General features: G+C 39.1%; 2 protein-coding genes across 2 annotated transcripts in view; both read left to right on the top strand.

Moving 5' to 3' along the window:
* The first annotated feature begins 1299 nt into the window (after positions 1-1299).
* On the top strand, positions 1300-24328 carry LOC109986855 (neuronal acetylcholine receptor subunit alpha-7). The gene is made up of 10 exons (XM_020637703.3): positions 1300-1458; positions 5865-6004; positions 6394-6438; positions 10048-10157; positions 12891-12970; positions 15594-15761; positions 17315-17509; positions 21726-21812; positions 22090-22199; positions 23092-24328. Exons 1-10 carry the CDS (start codon positions 1404-1406, stop codon positions 23632-23634), a joined length of 1533 nt encoding a protein of 510 aa, XP_020493359.1. The 5' UTR covers positions 1300-1403; the 3' UTR covers positions 23635-24328.
* A 904-nt stretch (positions 24329-25232) lies between these two features.
* trip4 (thyroid hormone receptor interactor 4) overlaps positions 25233-27858 on the top strand; it is a 72040-nt gene continuing 69414 nt past the window's right edge. Inside the window, exons 1-7 of the mRNA XM_020637653.3 lie at positions 25233-25402; positions 26196-26377; positions 26596-26726; positions 26934-27152; positions 27253-27331; positions 27423-27528; positions 27610-27825. Coding sequence (XP_020493309.2) covers positions 25323-25402; positions 26196-26377; positions 26596-26726; positions 26934-27152; positions 27253-27331; positions 27423-27528; positions 27610-27825 — 1013 coding nt within the window. The 5' untranslated portion in view covers positions 25233-25322. The remainder of the gene's footprint in view (positions 25403-26195; positions 26378-26595; positions 26727-26933; positions 27153-27252; positions 27332-27422; positions 27529-27609; positions 27826-27858) is intronic.

Here is a 27858-nt window from a genome sequence, read left to right as displayed (position 1 = left end):
AGTCACAGTCAGTCAGATTTACATTGTTAGATAATAACATTATGTCATCATGAATTAAGATCACAATGCTATAACCGCAGTTTGACTTGTGTGCACATTTAATTAGAATAAGCGCTCTGTCAGACTGATAAAAGCATTATGAAGTGTGCTCAACGGGGACATTTGTTATAGGCTGATTTAACACCAATTGTCATGCAAGTCCAATGTCAGCTTCATCTGAAAGCAAACACACTGGAAGTCAAAAAATGATTTGTTGTTTTATTTTATATTAATTTCTAAAGCTAAAATAGTGTAAATACAAATGTTTGTTTTATCCTAAAGTTGATAATGAAGCACAGTAGATGATATAATGGGCTGATCAACATAATAATAAACCAAAGGAGAAAGAGTGGCTGCAAGTAAAAGTGTGTTATTCTATACTGCTGTTTATCCTACTGGTTATCGCTCTCTTTAGAAGGGAATTAAATAACAACAACAACAACAACAACAACAATAAACTAAGACATATTCAGGAATAATTGTTAATGCTTTGGTTGCATATATTTGTCTTACTAGATTGTAGCAGTTACAAAAAGTCCTGAAAGAATATGATGTGTGCACCACCAAGGTTTCCAGGGATAATGTTCCCTGCATCATGTTGTTTATTGTTGATAGGAAAAAAGAAGAAAGAACTTAGGTTTTTTTTTTTTTACCTGAGAGAAGTAACCACAAAATGTGTAAACTGCTGGGTGTCCTGAGTTTAACACATCTTTACTCAGACAAGCTTCTTACATTAGAAATTATGAGCAGTTTTCAGAATTATAAGAAACAAACGTCAGAAAAAGAAGACGTGACTTAACTACGTTTAAAAATGTGATTGTAACTCTGTTCAGTGGTCAGCAGATGTCGCCATGTTTTGCAGAAGTGAGCTTGTTGCTCAGATTGCTGGACAACTTTTAAAGCATCCTTGTGCATTCCGTTAAAACTCTTAAAATAAAATAAAAGTATACAAATAAAACAGTAGCCTACTTTAAAAAATGATAATAATACAAAAAATAAGATATAAAATAATGCAGTTTCAGAGCAGATGTATGGACTTCTGGGCTATTGGTTCCTTTCTCCCTGGGGATGCTGCTGGATCTTTATGTCAAATGAATGAAAAGATGCAGACTGAGCACGGAGATTAAATGTACACAACAGGTCAAATCTCATCTCTGACCTGTCCAACAGCAGCTATTCATTAAGAGGAGGGGTTAGTTAATAGGCCTAGCCCCCCCACCCTTCGGACAACCACACACGCGCGCGCACACACACGCACGCACGCACACTCTTTATCATTCCCGCATCCCGTCAGGTTCAGAGATGAAGTGAGGAGTCCCTCTGCTCTCTGCTCTCACTCCTCGCTCGGAAGACAAACCTGAAACATGGAGTTGCCCAAATTTCTGCTGTTTCTCGCAGTGAGCGCCTTAACAATAAAAGGTAGGCTATGCAATGAACATCCATACTTATCCCGCAAGTCCCACTACCGGGAATATCTTCTTCTTCTTTTTTAACTCATAGCATTGCAATTTGTGTTTTTTTTTTTTTTTTTTTGCGTGTCGTGTGTATATTGATCTGCTCTCCTCTCGGTTGTTAAACAGCTGGAAATAAATAGGCTACCTGTTGTACCAAACACCGAAACAAGCATATCGATTGAATGTTATTTTTCTGTAAGTGGTGCATGTTTAAAGTTAATAGGCCAGCTTTCTTTTTACTTATGAACCCTTACAAAGTTTATCACCTGAGACACCTTACGACTGTGTCACTAACTCTCCTTTTCACTCTCCCTGGCACTGTCCAGTTGGACTAAGGTTCAAAAACAGACCCCGCCCAACCCCAATGTTTTCTCAGAGGGTACAAAAGGCTGAATGATGTTGACCAACACGGAGTAATAGTGAATAACAAGATTTGCATTTCAATAAGAGGTCACTGCTGCAGCTGTCAGAGCATCTTGGCTTTGTGCTTAATCTTTCATCTAACTTGAAAGCTGTTTTAGGTTTGCATGTAATAAAATTTAAAAAATGTCCACCTAGAAGGATTATTATTTATATAGTTTTATCATGTGGACTAAATGCAATGTGTGATGTTTGAGCTATGTCTGTATTTGTGTTTGTGCATGTGTGTGTTCGGTGTGTGTCTCTCTCTCTCTGTGTGTGTGTGTGTGTGTGTGTGTGATTGACACAAACAGACTGAGTGTCAGTTTGAGAGCACCCAAAGTGAACTCATTCAAAGACTGCACAGAGGTTTGAACTGTACTGGATTTCTTTTTAAGACAGAGTAACACTGATCTTGTGTCTTTCACACATGTGTCATGCAACACCAGTGTTTCCCCTAGGTTTACAGCGTGGGGGGAGGGGTGACAACATGCCGACACAAACACTTGAAGGAATCTTGGTGTTCATGGGTTACTTTTAATGACAGCTGTCCTTTTCTATCGGAAAAAGGTATCCTTAAATGACTTCTTTCCCTGATTTCCGACGCTATCCATCTGTTAGGTGGGGGTTATTTCTGTAGTAGATGGGCAATTATGAAAACATGAAACAGACTGTGGATCATCTTAGATTTATTCAGCCGTGGTCAGACAACACAGAAACACAACACACATGGCTGACAAAGTGCAGACCATCGCTGACCCATGCTGACCAAGATCTCACAATCATTGACAATCATTGGCAAAGTGGCCATCATGGGCAAAATGGCAAAATGGCAAAGTCTTCATCACACAGTGTGGCTTATATTCTGCTAGAAGGTACAGCCCACAAATTCCTTTCCATTTGGGTACATCACTATAAAACAATAAAGATGACATGACACTGATTTGTATACGTATCAGATGTAGACTCTTTGTCTAGCAAACAGTTGCTGAAAACATATAGTTAGCTCCTATTCAAACATAGATCTGCTACAATTGACATGTTTCACCATATAAGGTTAATGCGTCACAGACCCAAAAGAAGAATTACCTTAAGATGGTTGACACAATTTAAAGATATGTCCACAAAATTATCAAGATGAATGAATCCATGAAAATACGTACTAAGACCATCCTATCCCTACAATAAAGGCACAAAAAGCCCAAAAATAAATCTTATATATATATATATATTTTTCTTTTTTTACTTGACCTTCAAGGGGGGGGGGTTAACTGAACACTATGTTTCAGTTGCAATGTATGGACTCCAAACATTCAGCATATATACTCTTCTCCATTGAGAATTTATGCGCCACAAGTTATGTCGCAGTTGAGAACATTTGGTAAAACAACTTAGGGAGCGTTGTTCTTGAGAGTGAAGATGAGCTTTGTCTTATCTATTTTACTCAGACTGCTCTGAATATTTGTAATTTAATGGTTATCTGTGACTATTATAAGATGATATCATTCAACAAGGTGTTCAAGAAACAAAGGTTTTTTTTACTGTTAAAGTAGTTGTGCACGTACTGTATGCATTGAAGTTAGCTATCTTCTATCTTCTAACTATGCTGTTGTCCTTTTAACATTCAACCCCCCCCCCCCCCCCCCCCCCCCCCCCTCAAAAGGCTTCTGTCTTTTGCCAGGCCGTCGTTGTAAACAAGAATCTGTTCTTAATGACCTGCCTGGTTAAATAAAGGTCAAATAAAATAAGAATAAAAGCTATATCCATCAACTTCGTGTGCAAACATGTGCGTTTAAGTATGCCCCGAGATTAAGTTTTGCAGACATGTGTTTTTCGTTGTCTGCATGCAAGCTCTGTTTTGCAAGCTCAGACACAATCACTTCCTTAATCCAGTGGTAACAGAGTTCAAAAATAAATTCTACAGCTGTTGGGCACTCAAGCATCAGCACAACATTGGAAAGGAACTAGAATCAATGGAGAAGTAAATTTGTGAAGTTGACATCAGTAACCGTCAGTGTGACCCGGTCACCAGAGACACACTGCAGAAGAGTATGTAGAGTAAATACGTTTGGTTAGCATGGGAACAAAGATGAGAGGTGAGAGCCTTTGCATGGACTCGCAAAACTTTCAAGACATGCAAAACAGACTCACAGGCATAAAATGTTCATGACTATTAGATTAAATCTTACAGATACCAATATCAATACAAAAGTGCTGTTTTAGAATGACTGATTTCTGTACTATTGATTCAGAAATGTATTTTCAAACACATTATAAAACTGTTTTCAATTGCAGCTTTTTGAATGATGTAGAAATACTGATGCTGGCTCTTCAGTCCACACCCTACAGGCATAATTCCTTGAGTTATGAAAAGAATATCAGATGGAGAGACATCATGTTAGTGTGTGTGTGTGTGTGATCACACATGTACAATTAAGTGTCTTAGCACATGTCTTGGGCACTTAGAGCAGTTGTCCATCACTCTGACATCACAGTAATAAGGCTGTTCAATCCTCATGTGGACTGATGGCCTGTAATGCACTGGGATGTATTACAGAAACATCTCTGGAGAATATCACTTATTGATGTAATGTTGCTGCTAGGCTGCTCGTAGTGAAATTTGATTATGGTGGGATTGGGAGGGGGATTCAGCAACGGACAAAGACGAGCTTTGAACCGATCTTTTAGTCGGGCTTATGAAAGAACCGGATGTGGCAGAAAGTGGAAGAATGTAGAGATGTCTAGAGACAACGAGCCCTGTGCCAAATCATTGGGATAATGTGCTTCTCATAGGTGGTTTAGTATAGTTGGGCTACGGCCATTAGTAAAGTGAACAAGTGCTGCCAAAAGCTCTCCATAACTCACAGGAGGAGACAAGAGCGTGTTAAAATGAGAGGCAGGTCTGATTTGAGATTGCACAGTGAGATGAATGAAGTCCAGCTTTTGTTTTTGGATGATTGCAATGTAAGAGCAGCAAGTGGTTCACTGCCACACACTGTGTGAGAAGAGTCTGCTTTGGCTAAAGGACTCTAATGCTTTAAACAAGAAAAAAAAGACATTGCCAAACATTAATTGAAATGCAAATGTTAAAAGTAAAAAGGTGTTAGTACAGACAGACTTAGAAGCCCACATGGTTTAGTTTAGAGCTCCATCTGCAGCTCTCCGTGTCTGACAGGGCCTCAGACAGGAGAGTTGAGTTACACATTAGAGGGTGTAAGGTCTAATTTAAGGGGTTATGGATACCTTCAAACTGAGCAACACAGCAGAGTAGGAAAAACACAAGATTGTGAACTTATCAGAAAGTGTAATAATGATCCAATTGGTCAGGAAGAGATTGGATGATGTTAGACATAAGAGAATAAGTAATGTAGCTTCTTTGACCATAAGTTAATGTCCAGTTCCAAGCAATGTGATAATTTCCCCCATTTAGAGCCACATAGGTTTAATGGCTCTAGAAAGTGTTTTTTTTTTAGCCTGTTAGTTGGTCCTCCACCTTATTCCAAATGGGAATATCTCAGTAACTATTGGAGCAATTGCTGCAGAATTTCTACAGACATTTTTGTGTTCACTAGGTTGCGAAATTGGGGCTATCTCCCTGTGGCATTGAGTTTTCTCTAATGCCACAAGGAAAGCAACATTGCTCGTATTTGCTGAAAAGATGGGATATATCCAAGATCCTTCAAGGATGAATTCTTTGTATAATACCTCCATGGGCTCAGTAACCGTCCCTCAGATGAATTTTACCAGGAACCATATTTTTTCCAATTACTGTATTACAAGACCACTTAAAGTGGAGGGTTATACAGGTTATATTTAAAAAGGTTTAATTGTGCAGAAAGATAACTGTGCAGACGGGACTTTGGTAATGACATTGAAAATGAATTGGCAAAAGATGTAACCAACACTGTGTTCTCATTTTTCTCTGGAGTTCATATCAAAGGGTATTTACTGTCCAAGTTTTCTCTTCTGCAGACTCTTTTCAAGGACCAAACCAGCAAAGACTGTACGAGAACCTGATGCAGCAGTACAACCCGCTCGTGAGACCAGTTCAAAATGATTCTCAGAAACTCACTGTGAACTTCGGCCTCACTCTGTTGCAGATCATGGACGTGGTACGTCAATACTGACTTTTTTATTAATAACTAGCATAAATTTAAAGTGCACAAGGTGGTTAAATGAAAGGTCACTCTGTGTCAGGTGTCATTACGTTTTAATCAATGAATATAAAGATTGGTTTCTTTTCTCGCTTCACAGCTAAAATCCTTTCAAATCAAATATTCACTCTTTACATTTGGTGTCTGCATATAATCATAACTAATCTAGTGTTTGCAATATCTGCTCTGCACATTAACATCTGTGTTTGGATGTCTTTTCATCATTTAAAAGGAAAGTAAATGTGATGTGTTTGAGAACCACTGCTAAAGAAAAATAGGTTCTGCTTATTGAAGCTCACTGATCTTGCTAACCAATAATATTGACAAATATCACAATTGTCTTACAGGATGAGAAGAACCAAGTTTTGACCACCAACATTTGGCTACAAATGGTAAGAGTCTTTCTCCCACACAGGTATGTGAAAAAATAGAGAGATTTAAGCTGCTCACACTTGAAGACCCCATGAAAAGGAACGAGTATGTAAGCGTGTAGGGATGTATTTCCAACTGCATGGGAAGAACCAATCAATCTGAAGGGACCTCAAACAGTAGTCTACTAAATGTTAATATATATATTTTAGAAATTGTTGAAATGCATCTTGTCTCAAAACACTCTTTGTCTGGTTTGAAATGTGTCCGTCCAACGGTCTTGTTTTTAATATCTTCTGGTACCCAGTCTTCTTTCTTATTTTCCACAGCAGCCTATATGTCCAGTTTCCCTCCTATCAAATGTTTGAACGTTATGTTTTATCACAGCCTGTCCAGTGTGTTACCCTGATTCCCTGCTGCTGCACCGTCAGCAAGCTGTATCAAGGCCGTGTGGTCTGTTTTAAATTACCTTATAGATACACAGCAGCATCCACACTAAATCTCTCCCACCCCACATCAAGTGAAATCGACTCAACTCTCCAACTGAAAATAGAGCAGAGAGCTTCAGAAGCATCTACGGTCTCTTGTGTGTGAAACAGGTTTAAATGTCCGAAAATGTGATCATCTCCCAAAGCTACTTTTAGACATTAAAGATTGTTCTATAAGATTACACTTGGACTCATTTTTACTCATGAGTGGTTGTTTAAAGATGTTGAAGTTATGAAGTTATAAATGCACTGACTGCCACAGGTCCGGTTCTTGAACAAAACGACTTGGGGTGAATCTGAGAATTAAGGGGTTTCAGCTACAGGGACAGGCAGCAGCAATGAAAGATAGCATAGGTGTTATGGATCCTGCATGTGGTCTTCAGTGAACAGACAGGTCTTGGCTCCTGCCATGACTATCAGATTATGGATGTAATTAACAGAACCTGTGTCACTGTTGTCATTCGAAAGCCTTGATTACTTATTTTAAAAAAATTATATATTGGTATTTTTGCATCCTTTCAATTGAGGGTGCAGACATTTAAACTGAGTGTGCAATCAACCTTCTGCACCCTCGTAGAACCGGGCATGGACCACCATATCCTTTTGGGTTTTAACCAATACACGCCTGTAGCTGTGTTCCACTGCATTATAAAAAGCTTTGAGCAACATGAAATTATCATCATATTTTTTTCATTTGGTTCTGATTTGCATACAAGTAAATGAGAGACCCAGATGATGCAGTGGCCTTTCTCCTGCATTTTCTGCTGCAGCATCTGGAGACCCCCGAGAAACCATGACAGGGGGTCTTTGTATTAATTTTAGCTTTGACTTGGACTTGACACAAACAAGTGTTAAAGGTTTAAGGTAATCATAAAAAACAAAGCACCTCCAAACATTCATCACCACTTATCAATGGGATCCATAGCTTCTTTACAGTTCACTCCACAGAGGAGCTAACTCAGCCCATTTAATTTTTGCATCCTCTAAACAACAGGCAAAGTCATCCACCACAACCTTCTTCAGGTACACAGGTAGGTAGCAGGGCAAAAACGCAGACTCTATCTCTCTGCCAACACCCCATTCCTCCTTTAAGCATGTTGTGTTAGGATCATTTCATAACACAACTCCTGTGGAACTAATCAAGCATAGCTCTCAACTCATTATTTTCAGTATGTTTCATGGCTACAGGAGATGGGCTTTGATAACTGGTTCTACTGGACGACAATGTCACTTCGTTATTCCATCAAATATTTCTAGACTGAAAAAAAACTCAATGGATGGATTGTAATTAAACTTTATTCAACTATTCATGGTGAGGAGGAAGACATTTTAATATTGCTGAAGTCCTCTGACTTTCTTGTTCAGCCACAACCAGGCTTTTTTTTTTTTTCCAAAGCAAAATGTCACACTCATGGTGTGATAACCATGACATTTCCTTAAAACATGTTTTTTTTTCCTTCACTGTGATTTCTAACACCTTTGATGAGCGTGTGACTTTTATTTTTTGATTTCCAAGTGCCTGCAGAATTATTAGCATTCCCAGCATGCCTCAGCTGTATCGCCTTTCTTTTGCTCTAATTAGCAAATGTTAGAATGCTATCTTTATCTAAAATGTTGAACACTGTGAATGTAGCTGCTTCATATTATCATAGAGCTGCTAATGTGGCTGTAGACTCCTTCACTGGTGACACACTGCATAATATCTTCAGATAAACAGTGATGTTACCTTTTGGGTTTGAGAACAAGGGTCCTGAAATGTACAGCCTGGTGTGATTGACTTTATAGTTGTCAATGTGGGAATTTGAAGCTATTTAAATATATTTTATTGATGGGACGGTTTAACATGGTATCCACTAAAGATCCAGTAAAGAGCATAAAAAGGGCGTGCTGCACTGAAAGTTTATAGTTTGGCTTTTTTTCCATAATTTTCATTTCTGCTTATTTTCAATAATTTGGGTTAGGGTTATTTATTGTATTTATATATACAGTGATGTTAAATATACAATGTCCATTAGCATCCAGTATATCCACATCAGACCCCAGATATGAAGATACAATAATTTATACTTGGCAAATAATACACGCTAAACCGTTATTGATTCCACATGGAGGGAATATATTATAGCAACAGTGATTTTAAAACACAATAAGATAAAAATATTACAGCTCTGGTTTGCTTTTAGCCTGCACCTAATCTTGGCTGTGTTTTTTGTTTTTTAATATCTGGGATTCATTTTGTTTCAGTTGGTTGTGTTTCGAGTTTACCGTCATTTATAGAGAGCAAATGTTTCTAAAACTCAGAGCTGCAAATGCATCCTTTTTCGAGGCTGTATTCTTTATTCTATCTGAATTGGAAAGCAAGGATGTTCCTTGGATATATATTTATTTTCCCTCCCCAGATGCCTCTGAATCCTGGCACACAGTTTGAACTCTGTTTTTGTTGCGTGGCATTGCATGATGTTACCTACAGCTGCTGTCACATACTTTTATTTGATCCATTATAGAAACCATAACTGACACTACAAACATAGAGCAGTGTTAAATCCCAGTTTGAGCTTTCAAATGAAGGTTTCAGAGTAGAAACCCAGAGCCCAATAAGGTTGAAAGGATACATTCAAGGTAATCTGTGAAACATAACTCGTACATGATGTTCAAAAATAAAAATAATATTTACTGTATGTATCCAAGGAACATCCTACTTGGCAATTCAGACATAACAAAGAAGACAGCCCTGTTTTGACCACAGATGTAAATTAGCTTTATACCTTGCTTTGGCCCAACAGTTAATAATTTATCCTTTATTAATCCTGCAAGGGGAAATTCAGTTTTTACACTCTGTTTAATGAACATGCTACACAAACATAGGCTGAAATACACACATGCACAGACAGGATCCTATGGACATGCATTAATGGAGAGGTCTCAGAGTGAGGGGGCTGCCCACAGCGAACACTCCAGAGCAGTTTTGGGGTTCAGTGCCTTGCTCAACGGCACCTCGGCAGTGCTCAGGAAGTGGACTGGCACCTCTCCAGCTACCAGACCAATTTCCGGACTTGGTCCGTGCCGTCCCTCCCTACAGACTGAGCTACTGCATGGCCCCTGTCAAATAAACCAATAAACTAACTAACTTTCTGTATTCCACAGGAATGGAACGATGCTTACCTGCAGTGGGATCCAGCAGACTATCCAGGTGTGAACAATGTGAGGTTTCCCGACGATCGCATTTGGAAGCCAGACATTCTGCTGTACAACAGGTAGGTATTGTGAGGACAGATCTGCTGCATTGGAATTGGATATGCATGGTGTCACACTCAGCATTCATACAGTGTCAACATCAGGAGGGGTGTTGGGGGGATGAGGCATTGTTGGATTTTTGTGTTGCAGAGAGAGAAAAAAAACCTAATATTGTTGCAAAGGACACTTACATAGTGGTGATATGTCTTGTGAAGACTTGTGATTGATTGAAGTGTGATTAAGAAAACACTGAGTTTCTTGATAGAATCACACCAACACAAAGAGATTCAATCTGAAGTTGCATGTTCAATTACATTAAGGGTACCAGTAGAACAAAAATTAGATAAATAATTTCACCTTTGGTACAGAAGACTTTTACAAGTAAGAAAGTGTACAGAAAGTTTTTAAAAAATACTGTTTGTATTTAGTAAATAAATGAGGTGTGAATTAATAGATGACTAACTGAATTAAAGAATAATATTAGGACATTCATGGGTATTTAAATTAAACATTCCCATGTAGAACCTTTGATTTTAAAAGACTTCTTCACTTGAAAGACAACTTTTGCCCTTATTATTAATTTTTTGTAGACCCCTCATTTCAGTAACATCGGAAATATTATGATGTTTTCATCTTATTTCTGACAGCAGTGCTTCAAGCTCTGCAGGTGAAGGTCTTTTAGCACTAGGGTGACGTTTTGATGGGAGACACCCACCACAAATTACAGATAAACACATAACCTTGGATAATTCAATTTTATTCAATTTGTGTAGCACATTTCATGCAAATGTAACCCCGATGTGCTTTACAGAACATTAAAAACAAGCCTTTTTTTTTTCTTTTTTTTTACAATCTGCTAATGATATCTCACAGAAGCATAGCTACTCATAAGCATGTAAGCATGTGCCAGGTTGAAACAAGTAACTTTCGCTGAATCTGACTTGAAACGTGTGTCTGATCAAACCTGAAGCTGCAAAGGAAAAGAAGCTAAAGATGAGAAAATGTTATTGCCATGAGGAATAATGTATCAAGTTTACATTAATGTCATTCTTGGTTTGTTGGGAAAACTTAAGAGTTTTTGTGTTTACACCACAAAATGCTGAAACGGAGACAAAGACAGGTTTCAGGGTGTTCAATGTAAACTTTAGTTCATTCAAATAGGCTGAAGGCAGGCGGTGACGACTGAGGACTGGCTGGCATTGAAAGAGAAGTAGACCAGCTTTATCAGAAGATACTCTCAGGCTGGGATGTCACACTGAAGCACTGGTGGGTAGTGAGGCACACAGGTTGTCTGCACACAGGTTGTCTGCACACAAAAACACTCAAGTCAGTCCACAATTCAAAACACTCAAACAAAATGTACAAAAATGTACTCGAAATGAGAAATGAGCCACTGAGTACTGGCTGCAACGGGATAATCTGGCACAGGAGTGGCGTCTTGACCAGGCTTTTATGGCAGGAGTGATTACATGTTGAGAGCCAGGTGCTCCTTAGAGAAACCCAGCTCAGCCAGCCACGCTCTCCCTCCGCTGCACACAAACACCAAGCAAGAGAGAAACAGAAAGAGAAGCACAAAGGGCACCAAATGCAAAACTAAGCACCAAAACAAATATCACCATGACATTAAAACTGCCTTATTTCTTTCCCCCAAACAAAATGAATAGAATAGAGAATACATTTATTTTAGAGTGAATCCTACAGAATAAAAAACATATATTCAGGTGGCTGCATGTCAGAGTATTCTGGTAAATGCAGAGTTCAACTTCTATAAGGTCTGCAAAGCATCATCCCACATGTCGTCACAAGATGTGTCAGGCTATCCTGAAGGGAGGTAAAGACTCGCAATCAGAATATGAAAGAAAATGAAACTCCCTATTCTGCAAAACAAACAGAAACCAAATAGTTTACATATCTCATTTTATTTTCTATCCAAACTGTTTGTCTTTCATGTGAATTTGTATTTGTTAAATTACAAAAAAAAAAAAAAAAATGAGAAAATGCTTCTATGAATTATAAGATACTGCACTGATGGGACTAGAATAAGTGACCTGGTTTTCAGACAGGGGCATTAGCATTCAGAGTTAGCTGTACAGTTTAAGTATATGCAATGCAGTCGAGAGGAGCGCTTTGCAGCAATAAATCATTCAGACAAATGAATAAAATAATGTAAAAAGACGGTAGAAGGAGCTTTTTATTCTAAATCCCTAATGGAAAATGTTTTACAGATAACCATTAATCAATCTTTAAAAGAAAGATCTGAACAAATCACATTAGGTGCTCTCTGCTCTCCCAACAACTAATGAGGGGGTAAAGCAATGTACTCCATTTGTCTTTGTCCCTCTGAGTAAAGCCTACATTTGAGACTCTTTGAAATAAACGCTGCTGCAATATGAGGTTTCTTTTTCTTCACTTTTTCAAGGCAACTCTTTAAACTTAAACTCAACCATGCTTTAGTCTCAGTGGAGTTCATTTAGAGAGAGTGCATTGTGGGTAACAGTGGAGATTCAGGGTAACCACTGAATAACCATCTCTGGGGACTTGTTGCATCAGTTGTGTCTCCTCTTTTGAGTGTACCTGCTGCTGCTGCTGCAATAATGAGATGGAAACATATTTGTGTTTCCCCAACACATCTGTTCCACTTGTTTATGTTGCTTCCCAAAACATTGACCGGGGTTTCAGCAAAGGTTGTTTCGATATCAATGTGTAAAATGGTTTTGCATGTAAATACTGATGCAGCTGAATTTTGTCCACAGTGCAGACGAAAGATTCGATGCTACTGTGAGCACAAACATTTTGGTGAACAATTCAGGCGGCTGTTCCTACATCCCACCAGGTAAGAGTCGTAATCTCAGTGAGATCTCACACATCAGGATCAGACTAAACCATATTTTCTTCTCAGAAATGTAAGATGCTGGAACAATGCTCCCTTCTTCTGCTTTTGTTTTCTCATATGCTGCTTTATTTTGGAAAAAATACCTGCTCTGACGTGAACAGTGATGCAAACCTTTCATGAAATCATATAAACGAGTTGTTCTTTAACAATCCATACAACAAGATCTAACAACACTCCTCTCTTATCTCATTATCCTCTGTGTAGTTGTACCAGTTATTAGTTTGAGCTCCAGCCCCAAAATAACGTTTTATAGTTTACAGTTTACAGCCAAACATTCACTAATGCTACATAAATTAAAAATAAACAAGAGTTTATATGAAAATAACCGGGATGAGGAATCGTCATCTTTTAAATTATAGTAAGTATACCCCGTAACGTTCCCTTATTGTACTGCGTAAACATGATAAGCTGTATAAACATTATGCTGATTGTCTTCTCAGGGTTGGTGAGAATACAAACTGCTGCTTAACTATGTTTCATGGGTACTTTGGATTTATTTTGAAAAGCAATTTGCAAACTCTTAAAGGGTTTGAAGTTTTTAAACTTTACATGGGTGGATTTTCTGTAGCTTAAAAGTTGTACTATAATGTGCTTTATTATGGCATTGTTCATTTTACATCTTCACACCTTTACACACATGCGCAAAACTCCTGAAATGTTCCCTGAATTATTAATGATTTTTTTTTAGAGATTTTCTTTTTGGGGCTGTTAGGGCCTTTTTTATTTGAGAGATAGGACAGTGGATAGAGCCGGAAATCAGTGAGAGAGAGAGCGAAAGTGGAGAACGACATGTGGGAAAGGACCCACAGGTCGGACTGGAACCCGGGCCGCCCACCTGAAGGACTAAGGCCTCTGTCCATGGCGCACACTCTAACCGCCAGTCTATTGGCGCCCCTTCCCTGAAATCTTCAAACTGCATTTGTGAATACAAATGGCCAAACTTCTCCCAGACCTTTTCCTGTCCGACCCCTAGTCACATTTCCAGACAAAGTTGGGTTGATGTGTGAACGCAACAAGTTATATTTAGGAATATGCACTAGAAGCGAGCCAGCAGGGGTTGTGAAGTTTATATCACACAGTAGTGAGGAAGCGACAAAGTCCAGCACTGACACTTTTTTAACCTTTACATCAATGATACGTGTAACTGGACGCACTCACAGTATGAACATTTTGGTATGAATTCTCATGTATTCATTTATCCCACTTTTGGGACATCTTGTGGAGTTTTGTGCTTGTGTGAACAGGGTAAAGAAATAGCTTAGCTTAGCTTACCTTAGTTTAGCTAAGAAGCTTTACATTTTAATACATGCAGGTTATGCTACACATTTAGGTGAACTGGGGCTAGCTTACCCCCTTGTTTTGAGTCTTAAATCTAAGCTAGGCTAACCTACCGATTGCTGCCATTTCATTTTTATCAAACATACTTTTCACTAATACAGTAATAGTTATCTTCTCATTTAACTCTTGAAAAAAAGAGTCAATAAGTGTATTTCCCGCTAACGTTAAACTGTTGCATTAATCTCTTTGTTTTTTAAAACGGTTCTTTCCCATTAACAATAATAAACACATGGATCCATCACTGTCACACTCTGTTAACTTCACAAAGTGATGCACTTTTCCTGATCAAACCCCTTCTGACCCACTGCTGCTGCTGCTGCCGGACTGGGTGGTTTGAAAAGTCTTTGAAACTTAGTGTAAAACCTTCAACCCACTTGTACACGCCCCACACTCGCACACACACATGCCCAAAGGGAGGGTTAGGGCTTCCTGCCCCAGCTGGTGATTACTGCTCTCTCTGGCAGGCTCTTCTCCCCCCACACCATGCTGAAGTGCTGGCCCCAGCTTCTTAATCAATACTGGTGTAAATAGCTGCATCTTGAATTTCTTCTGGATTGATTGCCTCTGTCACAAAGAAATTGCCTCTCAACTTTGTTCCAAATGAACCCACATTAAATGCCGTATTGGCGCCAACTCGTCCTTCTTTGCTGGAATTCAACATAATTCCATGAAATGAGACAAACTTTGTGCATGTATGACCTATAGATGGCTGTTTCTAATCCTCTACATTTTCCAAAGAGATTGTCTTTGCAACTCAGGGTCATTGCAGTAAATAAGATTCACTCTATTTGTCTGCTTCCATCGCTCTTCATCCCCCGCTGAGGTTTATCATCTTCCATGGCTCTGAGAGAGAGGACAGACCTTGTTTACTGCCGACGTCTCATATCTTTCTTAAATATGTATGGAAATTAGCTCAGTCCTTGCCTCTGATGGATTACTGACCACTTTCATCTCATTGTCATATTGGATTTTATACGCTCCTTGCGATGGATGGCACCATCGCTGGCACATATCTCTTCAGAGAAAAACCTCTCCTTTTGGCCTTTCAAGCTGTCAGGTGCTGTCATTTCTCTATCTCAGCCTCCCTCTGCCTCTGTTATTCCACAATAATTGCATATGCTCCCTATCCGAGCTCAAAATATCACCCCATCTGTCTCTTCTATATTCTTCTACAGGTGAGGTACAGCAGGTCTCTTATTCTGTCTTCATATTTTCATGTTTCAAGGGATCTTCAAGAGCACCTGCTACATCGACGTGCGCTGGTTTCCCTTTGATGAGCAGAGATGCGACCTGAAGTTTGGCTCCTGGACGTATGGGGGCTACTCTCTGGACTTAAAGATGATAGAGGCTGATATTAGCAACTACGTCTCTAACGGAGAGTGGGATCTTGTCGGTAAGAGGGAAAGTGCAGAGGACTGGGTTTTTAAACATGCAACAGTTCTAGTTAGTTCTAAGTAATCTGATTGGACAAGATGCTTTACATAAGTGCTGAGATAGAGGTATTGTTGGTTGGTTTGGTATTGTATTATTTTTTATTGTATGCTTTGGCAATATATTTACACATTCATTGACTGATAGAGGACAACTGCACTGAGACATTCAACAAAATGTTTCACTCTGCATCTCTCATTATAGCAGTTTGTCTTCATTAATCCATCTGATTCTTCAGTCATTCAACATTATATTTTCACTGGTTACATGATAAATTAAACAATGAGAAATAATGCAGTATGTACAAAACAAAAGGCGTTTTCGGACCAAAATAAACTTTTTCATAGCTCTTGGAACTGTTGGAACCATCCCCCTTTTTTAGTGATTCTGCACCGCAGGTACTAGGAAATATTTTGGTTCCTAGAACCCCGTTTAGAGGAACCTTTTTAGTTCCTGCTTCAGAGTAGGTACTCTCCCATCACCATGGCAGTGCGAATCTGAATGGTGTGTAGATCGTTGGTTGACGGCCTGCCAGAACAACCCCACCCCCCCCCACCCACCTGCTTTTTGTAAAGTGTCTTGAGATAACACTTGTTATGAGTTGACGCTATACAAAATAAATTGAATTGAATTGAATTGAATAGTTCTCAGGGAACTCCCTAGTGGATAGTTCCTCTTCAAAAAGTCCCCAGAACTATTTGGTTTGAAAACACCTAAAGCAGTTGTCTGTGGTAAACATGGACGCAAACAAAGTAGTAGAAGTGCCGGAGTATGTTTGGGTTGCTTGGCAACAGCTCCATTTCAGTTAAGCTATGGAACTAGTGAAACTAGAAATATCACACTCCAGGTTGAGATTTGTACTAATCAGCCCTGCTGTGATTATCTGTGATAGTAAGCCTAATCACTCCGTCTTGTGTGATATTACTAAAGTACAAGACGATTGGACTTTTCAGTGTGAGGATCACTCCACCTCATGTGTTCTGAACAACGATTAATGTCACAGCAAAAGTAATGTTACACCAGAATCAGAGATGCCATGTAATTTACTGTGTGCGTGTAACAAATGTACTTATAGATAAATGTTCATGATGATAAAAAGAGGCTGTCTGCTAAAACATGCCAACACACACAAAGCATACAGCAATAGTCAGTGGTCCAGTCCCAGCTGATTTACAGAACTAGTGATGTTGGTGGAGCAAATAAATGTACAAATGAACAAACAAACAAAAAAAATCTGTGGCCAATAATACCTAACTGATATATGCTGCTTGTGTAACTGTGTAAAGTAATATCACACTCTGGGCTTTATTACAGCTGTGATATGTTCAGAGCTCTGCCTGCAGCGTCATGACTGAATCACAGCTGTGCTGATATTCAAAATACAGCCCGACCTCGAGTGTGACACTGGTTTAAAGATTTACTAATGTGTTTGTTGCTCTTTTCCAGTAGTATGACCATTCACAATACGTTTACCTTTAATTTACTCAACCAGGCTCCATTTTTTCTGTCCCACAGGAGTTCCAGGAAAGAAGAATGAGCGTACGTACGAGTGCTGTGAGGAGCCGTACCCTGACATCACCTTCACCGTGGTCATGAGGAGGCGGACTCTCTACTACGGCCTCAACCTGCTGATCCCCTGTGTCCTGATCTCCACTCTGGCCCTGCTCGTCTTCCTCCTGCCCGCTGACTCTGGAGAGAAGATCTCATTGGGTTAAGATCAAACACACATACCACACACATATACAAGAATATACCAACCCTCCGTATAAAAGCTGCACTGGGATCTTACAGCCGGTTTTAAGCATTTGTCTTACAAATACAGATTAATTTAATGAAATTCAAAAACTGTCTACAAACTTCTACTTAAGCTTATTATGAGAAACCTCACTCTGCACTGTGACGAAACGTTACAAATAGCACATAATAGTCATTTTAGGTGGCAAGTAGGATCCTGTTTTATTTAATATCATTACTGGACAACATCAAACAGCTTTGACCTTTCAAAGAAAAGGATTTAGCACAAAGCGAATAGCTGTTACGGCTGCACCAGTTACCTCATATTCAAATGCAAATCCTGTTATTTACTATAGCTACTTTTACACAGTCAGCCAGCATCATTCAGCCTTTTGTATCTGGAAACACTGGGGATGGCGAGGGTCTGTTAAGTTCTGAACCCGAGTCCAACTGGACAGTGTTGAAAAGGCTCTTAAATAACCTGCCTTTAATTGAACTTGCCATTAGTTTATATTTACAAGTAGTAGTAACTATGGTGATATTGCCTACTAGTGAAGAATTAAATCATTTTAAAGATGGATTAAACGTTACCGAAAGTCAATGTTTGGAACGACAGGTAATTAAATCGATCAGGTAAATCAGTCCAGAGTGGAGCAGGGAACTAACACATGAAGCTCGACAGATAAAAAGCTGAGGTAAAACATGTTGTAAAGAGTAGACGCGGAAGTGAAGGACGAAGCAACAGAGTTTAATCACGTGCACTGAGATTGTAACGGTCGCATGCGTACACTCTGTGCACCGAGCAGCAGTAACAGTATATCAACGTCTCTCCCCGCTGTTTTTGGCTCGAGGTGAATTCTCCGGGTAATTTCAGGAGTTTTTCAGGAGTTCTCTGCAAGTTTGAAAGCCCTCATAGATTCAGGATGCCCGTTTAGCTGTTTGTTGCAAAGAAATAAAGAAATAAAAAACTCACTTTACTTTCCCCCTCATATGTTTGCACTGGGGCTAGAAAAACAAAAGATGTTTCCAGCTGCATTGAGCTGTGCCCCAGAGGCAAACACAACTTAAGCAACAACTGCAGCTGTTTTTCACATGATATTCTTAACTCTGAGAGTTGGAGATCAGCTTGAATAAAATACCCCTTTTCCCACCAAAGTTTCTGGGTAGTGTAATGCATTGCTGATTGATTTTTGGAAGCATTTGATCACAGAACATGTCATTGGTAGGAGTTCCATTTTCTACCAAATTGTCTAGTGATGCTTTTGAAAATGTTCTTCAGCCTTGACATTTTTTCTTTTAACATTTAATTACTAGAAAAACAGATTTATGTAATACTCTCTTTGCAGTAAATATTCACATTTTCTGTCAAAGGGTTTGATTCAAAGGGTTAACTGTCCCCTAACAGTCAGGGGACCTTCGAGACTTACTTCCACAAAGGCTCTTTTATTTTTTTCATTCTGTTTGATCTGGATCTGGATCAAAATAAACATTGTGATAGACATCCCAAAATAAAACATAACAATTTTTTCATTCAAGCACATGCACTGGTTCATGAGAATACGCCAAAAAGTTCCAAAACACCTCATCTCTCTGAGCTCTGCACTGTAAAGGTCTATTGTTAGATATGTTTACAAGGTTTCTGAGATATTGAACTTAGTAACAGACAGACAAACCGAAGTTATAAAAAACAGACCTTCATGGTGAAGATACAGTCCAGTACAGCACAACCACAATGCACAGCCTCAAAACAGTCCTCTCTATGTTGGGTCAACAAGCAAGAGACTAACAGATTGTTACACACATTGTTTTGCATTTTTTCACAGTTTTAAAAAAAAACGTTTTTTTAATCAAATGTATTTAGGAAAAAGTTTTAAAGGAGCAATATGTAAGTCTGACATATTGCATTTAAAAGGGGGTAGGTTACTGTAGTCCAAATTCAAAACATTGGAGAGAGCTGTCCCCCCCCCCCGCCCCCTCCTCTCTGGAGTTGATGCCCATGACGTGGACACAGTAGCTTCAGTGTTTAGCCAACTCGGCATGGATCTTGAAACGTTTCTGCGTTTTAACCTCTCTCCATTTTTCAAAGCATCTCCAGTATTTATCCTAATTTTAACACGTTTCTGGTCGTGAAGCTTATTAGAAAAATGCAGAGGCTTTTTAGATCAGTAATCAGTTATGTCTGAACCAGATGCTTACACACCTCCATCAAGGGGTGTCCAAAACGGCTGTATGGGGGTTCCCAAAGACAGTATTACAAAGTGAATTTGGGTTCAGAAACATCTCTCTTTTCATATTGAATCACCCTGTAAGAGGATTTAAACTTTACATCGTGCTGTGTGGACTGACATCCTGCATATTAGTGACCTGTGGTGCATCTCTTACTAAGTAACTTTTCATCTAAACAGCCTGACACATAAATCACACACGCTTTACTCCCTGGTGCTGTCATTGCATTGGAATGAGAGCTCATGTTAAGGTTATATCATCTGGAGGTCTTCATCTTACTTGATATGTTTTCCAGCTTTGCTTAAAACACAGAGGAGTTACACAATAACATGCTTTAACTCATTTGTTTAAAACCTGACATGAAGACTTTTACACAAATGACCCATTCAATCGTTGCCAGATGTGGACACTTGTTTTTTTTAAGTGACAGATGTTCTTTAAAAACATTTACTTGGTTTTGCTCTTTGACACATTTTTTTTATCACCAAAATAACCCAGAGATATGTGATAATGGACTATATTTTTTAACAGGCTTACTTTAGTGGCCTTCTGCTACTTTAACTTTGTGATCTATAGACAACGTCCATATATCTTTTATATCTATTTATAGTAACGTTGAAAGAGTAAAGCAGATAACTAACATGATCATAATCAAAAGAAATCTTTTATCACCCCAGTGGTTTTTACACAGATCCATCCTCTACTGTTCTTCAGTTTTTCATCATGATTTTATATCCTGGCCCATTAGCCTCGTCGGTAATGAGTCAGTCTTTGATTAACAATGGATTCTTATTCGTCCACTTCCTCCGTGGTCCTGTGAAGTAATCTGATAACCAGCTCTGAGTGTCTGACTTAACTGTTAGTGGACCGAGAAAATGGTTTTATCTTATCACAGTTGTCAAGGCTGACTCTAATGTTTTAGCCTATTTCATGCATTAATTAAGACAGACTTGGTGTATTTGCGGGCGAGTTATGTATGTGTGTGTGTGTGTGTGTGTGTGTGTGTGTATGTTTGTGTGTGTGCAGTTTGTGGGAGTGCATAGGGGAAGTTGGGGCCTTGATTTATGAAGTTGTGCCTATCGTAAATCATAAGAGTCCCACTCTGCAGCTGGAGTCCTTCATTAGGAAAACAGAGCTTTAGAGCCAGATGTGTGAGTGTGTGTGTGTGTGTGTGTGTGTGTGTGTGTGTGTGTGTGTGTGTGTGTGTGTGTGTGTGTGTGTGTGTGTGTCCAGATGTGTGCATTTCTCCTCTATTTTTGAGAGTTCATAGACAAAGAGCTGTAGTAAGAAATACTAAGAAGTTCTGATTTGAATTATAGTCGGAGGTTAAGTTGATCTTAATGCTCCCTATCATGTTTTTGAAGAGTTTTATAGCTCGACTGTTGATTTAAATTAAACCCCTCTACACAAACCGTGTGTGTACATGCGTGTTCCTGTTTGGCTGTATGCTGGTGCATTTCTTGTTAGAAATTCTGCATATGCAGTCAGCATATCAACCCGGCAGACATTATTTTATCAGAATGGTGAGCGCTTATTGAGAAATGTGTTTTCATAGCAGCATTTATTCTCAGATTTTATTATAATGCAGTGCTGTCATACGAATAATTATTAGAAATATTTCATGACATAGCTCACATTGAATTTTGATCTTTACAGTCATATCATCTTCATTTAATCTTCTTTTTTTAATCATCGGTGTATGAAAGAGTTGATTTCATCACTACGATTGTCCGTGATTCATCTTTTTTATGCACTTGTTTGAACTGCCAGCATGTGGAAATCACAAAGCAAAAACACATTAGCCCAATCCATCTTTTGTATGATTTTACTATATATTTTAAGGATGGAGAGAGTATTTGACAGCCTCTTTTTTGTCATATAACATCTAGTTTATGAAGACTTGTAGAAAAATGTCCACATCAAAGAACCATGGGGATCATTTGCTTTCTTTCTCTCTCGTTCCCAGGCATCACCGTCCTGCTCTCCCTCACCGTCTTCATGCTGCTCGTTGCAGAGATTATGCCTCCCACATCAGACTCGGTGCCTTTGATAGGTCTGTGTTGTCATTTTTCATCAGACGTTTTCCTATATTAGGGTGAAAGGAAGTTTAAGCAGCCTAGCAATATTACAACTTTTTAACTTAGATATTAGAGTCACAATATTTGAAGTTAAAAGGGCTGTGGGTTGGATGTGAGGAGTTTGACTCTCGTTGGCCATGAATTTCCCCTTTTCCTTTTTAGTTTATCCTCTGTTTATTCTTCCTGTGCTGTAACATGAATTTGTTTCTTTTATCCTTTCTTGATAAGTTTTTCTATTTTTCCTTCCTTTAGCTGAGTACTTTGCCATCACCATGGTCATTGTTGGCCTCTCAGTGATTGCTACAGTTATAGTTTTACAATATCACCACCATGACCCCAATGGAGGCAAGATGCCAAAGTGGGTGAGTATCATTTTTACATATTCTCTCTGACTTATGTCTTGATTCTATAATAACTTTCCTTTGGCAATACACTGAGACGGTGTATTATATTGTGGTAACATGAGGACATTTACTGGGAAACACTGCTGTTTTAGTTGGTTAAAGTCAATACTGACTCACTCAAAACTGTTTACCAAGATTCATTTGTATTGCTTCTTTAATGTGTCTTAACAAGCGTCAACCTCTGGTGTTGAAAAATACACCAATGTGGAAGTACAAGAAACTGCAGTTTTTCTAGTGTCCACTTGAGGCTGGCTGTAAAAGTAAAAAAAATACTCATTAAGCCCCTAGTTAAAAAAATGCCCTTTTTTTTTTACAGCAAACACAAACATGTTTACAGCATGTTGCAAAAAAACAGTTTTGGTCTCTATAGCTAATTTCTTTGTTGGTTAAAACTGTACGGGTTGAGTGTTTTTATAACTCATCTGTTCTAACTATATTAAGGTTTAAGAATTATGTATAATAAGGCTGAGTCGACTGATTGGCGAGCATGTTGTAGCTGTTTACCAGGAAGCTATGGGCCCGCTTTGGGGGCGGACTAGTTTAATAATTAACCGTCTGCGGGGCATTTATTACACCTTTGGCACATAAATGTGTTGACCAAGTGTTTTGCAATTGAAACCTATCAACTGATCAGTTCCTGCTATTACCTCAGAAAATGGTTGAATCAGCTGTTTTTAAAATTGTCACTGTTTGAAAAGACCTGGGGTCACCTTTTAAAAACACTTTGTAAAAACACTTTCACACACGCCTCTCTTTGAGTAATGTATTCTACATTTGGGTTAGATTGTTTCATGTTTAGTTTTAGAGTATTATTCAATACTTTCTTGTTTATTGTTCACTTTTCTCATAGACCCGTGTTTTCCTACTGAATTGGTGCGCCTGGTTCCTGCGTATGAAGCGTCCAGGTGAGGAGCGGGTGCGTCCAGCCTGTCACAACAAGGGTCCACGGAGCAGCCTGACCAGCATGGAGCTCAACGCCAGCGCCTCAGCCTCCCAATCCACCAACGGCAACATGCTCTATGTCGGTGTCCGAGGCCTGGAGAGCATTCCCTACTCCACAGCCGCCACCTCGCCTGACTCCGGGGTCCTCTGTGGACGTCTGGTTGCTCGGGCAGGTGAAGAGGAGTTGCTCCTCCCCGCAGCTCACGTCTCCTCGTTGGGCAGCCTGGAACCAGAGTTGGCCAAGATCCTGGACGAGGTGCGCTTCATTGCCAAACGCTTCCGTGCCCAAGACGAGGACGAGTCCACGTGCAACGAGTGGAAATTTGCTGCAGCTGTTATCGACAGGCTTTGTCTCATGGCTTTCTCGCTCTTCACTATCCTCTGCACCATCTCAATCCTTATGTCAGCACCCAACTTTGTCGAGGCCATTTCCAAAGACTTTTTCAATTGAAAGTTACATTTGTAAACACATGGGCCATTAATTTGGAAGGTTTTCAGTCTTCAAGTACAAGACTCATATATTAACACATTTTTTTAATCAGGTCAAATTGTATGTGACATCCAATTAAGGTTTGCCTTTTAAAGTTGATGAAATGACCAGCTTTAGTCTGCCATGTTAAACAATGTAATAGAACAAAACGTCTAAATCAATCTGAAGTTTAAAACGACTAATAACTAAAACCTCTTAGTATTCTTTAAGTGGCTTCATTTCCTAATCCATAAAGAATACACATTTGGTTTATTATGTGATATTATGAGTGTATGATTGTTCTTTTTTCTATATACATTACATATACAAACATAACATCTGTACTACCATGTATTGAAATGTATGTGTTGTATCACATGAAAACCCATGTATGGGTTATGTATCCAAACAGTGCAAATCGCTGTCTATAAATAGACATTATGTTGATTATAGTTATAAGCATAACTGAACACATCAATTTAACAAAAATCTTACTTGGTCTTACTAATTGTTTCTTACTAACTTTTACTCTGACATAATGTGATAATGTGACTCAAAGAATCACTGTGAAGCCATCATAGTTTTTAAGTGTACTAACTTAAATGTATGATGTTTTGTTCCTGTCTGATAACATTTTTCCGACAAATAAATGTATTTTTTTCTGTTTTAAAAGCTGGCAGCATGTAAAGAGAGTGTTCTTGCAGACCTCTTTCATGTGTAGTGTATCAGACTACTGCTTCATCTACATATTCCTACTTTGACTGCAAATGACAACCTTAAGCCCTTTGTGCATGTCTTGAGTGCATACAGAAACTGACAACAATAGACTTCCTGACATCCTTAATAAACGTGGGGGATAACACACATGTACCCCGTGAAACATCCTGTAGAATTGTGTGAAGGATGAATCACCAGCGTGCCTCCATCCTTGTTGGATTTAAAGACAAGAATGAAAGAAAATTGACGCTACAACCTCACTATTGCTTGAATTTAAAGTCTCTCTTATTTGACTGTAAGAAAATGTAGCCCTAATGAATAATGCATGTGACTATTTCAAATAATCTTTAAACAGAAGAGGGGTCATCACCTTTTTATTTCCCCCCCCCAAAAAATGAGAGATTATTTGTACAGCCGATTCAAAAATCTAATCTCTTAAGGGACATCGGATACATAGGACAGGTATGAAGCTTTAATTTGAAGTCATGTATGAAATGGGGCTTTACAATTATTATTTTTTTTCTAGTTTGAAATTAGTACCTAAATCAAGGTTGAGGCGGATGATATCTCCACCTACCGACCTCTGCAGGCATTTAAATTTCCTCGCATTACAAGACTGCCACCTAGTGACCGACCTTTACAGACGCACCCCAGTTACACCTAGAAAATCTGTACATGTTTTATAAACAGCTGCGTCTACCTGAAGAGAGCGAGAAGATAATGACCGATGATGTTAAGTGTGTTTTTTTTTCTACTTTGAAATGGTCTGAAGAAGTCGTCCAAATTCTCAGTCGGAACTTTTAATTCCATGAGACGTGTTTATTCAGGATGGAATTCTCCTCCGCGCCTCCTGTGTGCGCCATTATTATTCCGCCGATTGGAAACACATCCACCCAGTTGACACGACACATTAAAGCTTTGATTTGAAAAAAAAAAGACTTAAATTCGTGACAATGTCGGAGGCTTTGTTGCAGTGGTGTGTGGACCAGCTACACCACAAGTTCGGGTTGGAGGCAAGCGAAGACATCGTCCAGTAAGAAGTGAAAAGTTGTAATTTGAGTGTTGACGTCTCTCTTGTGTGTTTATTTGACTATTTCCTCTGAAGCAGCTTCAGTGTCGCAGGTAGACAGTTTGACAGGTGAGTCAGCTGTTTATTAGCAAACTGAAGGCAGACTCTTCTTCATTTGTATATCTTTGCTCTTGCTTTTAGCTGGATACATGTTTGTAATCATGCAGCTTATAAACCCTCTGAGTATGACGTAAACATGTAAACAAGATATCAGACAAACAAAGTGATGTTTGTTATAATAACACATAAACATAATGAGACCCGAGTTTCAATATTTTATTTTTTGAAGCCTGTTTTCAACACAGATACTTTACAAGGAAAGCTGTTGAAGCTGCATAGATGTATTTTCTTTTAAATTAATAAATAATAACAATTTCCAGATTTAAAAATAAATATATTTTCATGTTTGGTTTAGAAGTAATAGATATCAAAGACAACATACCCTCTCTTCAGGTGTTTTCTGTTGCACCTAAATATTTTACACCTCAAAAGCAAACGTGAAAAACCTTAAGTAACAGCTTTATCCAAACAGAAACAAATGTAAGGATGGCAGATTATTGTTATAATCAGCAGCCACTGACAGATACGTGTTGAAATGCTTTGACCAGTTTTTGTAATCCATAGAATAGCAATAATAGCGAGTCATCTCTTGTATGTGTGTGAAGTAAAGATTAGTCGTTGTTGGATGACGCACAGTCATAGCACAGCAGAGCGTGAAATCTTTGTTCTGTTTTTCTTGGATCATTTCAACTTCTAGATACATCCTGTCCATCGAAAAAGCCGAGGAGATCGAGGAATACGTTGGAGACCTCCTGCAGGGCACAGATGGGAGGAAAGGGATCTTTATCGACGAGCTCCTCCACAGATGGGAAAAGACTCAGAATCAGGCGTCTGATGCACCGGGGTCTTTCCTGCTCAAGGACTCATTTGCATCAGCAGGTATGCAAAAAAAAAATGTCTAATGTGTTGAATTGTTTTGTAGAATCAATTTCTTCTAGCCAATAAAAGCCTGCTATGTACGTCGCTTTGGATAAAAGCGTCTGCTAAGGGAATTGTAGAATTGTAGCATGACTTTTTCATGAGAAATTATTGTCTGATTTGTGTTCAATGTCTTTCAGCGTATTCAGAATTTCTTTGAAATTGAAACTGTTTCCTAGATTCACAAGACATGACCAAAGACACCCAGAAGAAGTCTAAACGCAAGGGCCGTAACAAACAGGAGGTGTTGACAGTGAGCCAAACAGAACCTGAGCCTGAGGCAGTCAAAACCCCAATAGATCAAATGAGGGTAAGCCAAAACCTTTGCTCTCTCACAACCTCCTTTTATGAAGTTAATGTGGTTTGAGAACATCCATGACTCACCACTCCAAGTGCTTGTGTTGATCAATTTTTTTTTTTTTTTTTTTTTTATAATTTAATTTTCTTTTCTTTTTTTCGTCAGCACGCTAATATTCCTACCTCGTTGATCTGATTTCTTCTTGCCTTGTTTCCTCAGGCCCAAGAAAACAGCAGTACTTCCTCAACGAAGAAGAAAAGTAAGTACGTCAATTTGTATAATACGGAGGGACAGGACAGGCTGGCTGTCTTACTGCCTGGTCGACATGCCTGTGAGTGCCTTGCCCAGAAGCACAGACTTATCAACAACTGCATCAGCTGCGGCCGCATTGTGTGTGAGCAGGAGGGCTCGGGACCCTGCCTCTTCTGTGGAAGCCTGGTACTAAAGTCTTTTGAGTCCTTAGATTCTATTCTTTTCAACTAGTTCTTGTGATGTTGATGTCTATTATTATTTACTCACAGTTTTTCTACTGCTTCAGGTCTGCACAAAAGAGGAGCATGAGATCCTGCAACGAGACTCCAACAAAAGCCAGAAACTAAGAAAGAAGCTTATGGGAGGTGAGAGTAAAAACTAGTCAGAGTCATGAAACACTAAGAATAAGAATGAAGAGGATTGATGGGATGGAGTTGTTTTTCATTTTGGTGACAGAGGCTGGAGAAAGAGACTATCTTCCACACCAAGAGGCCATGATGAAGGCTGGTTTAGAGAAGGCCGTTCAACACAAAGAAAAGCTGCTGGAATATGACAGGAACAGGTATCACAAAACACAGATTAACTGCACATTTCAGAGGGAAATCATGAATGTTTTTTTATTTACGGTCCCTTTTAATTCCAGTGTGAGGAGAACTCAGGTTCTGGATGATGAATCCGACTACTTTGCCACTGAATCCAATCAGTGGTTGTCGCCTGGTGAGCGAGAAAAGCTGAAGAAAAAGGAAGAGGAGCTGAGAGAACTCCGCCATGGATCTCGCAAGGACAGGAAGATCACTTTGGACTTTGCTGGTAGACAAGTGATAGATGAAGGGAGCGGCCTCAACGAGTACTACAACAAGTACGATCATTTTACACCTTTTTAATCAAGGCT

The sequence above is a fragment of the Labrus bergylta genome, chromosome 3 (genome assembly GCF_963930695.1).
Source record: "Labrus bergylta chromosome 3, fLabBer1.1, whole genome shotgun sequence".
In the NCBI taxonomy this organism is placed as follows: domain Eukaryota; kingdom Metazoa; phylum Chordata; class Actinopteri; order Labriformes; family Labridae; genus Labrus; species Labrus bergylta.
Note: the sequence above shows the minus strand (reverse complement) of the source record. Positions and strands in the feature narration are given on the sequence as shown.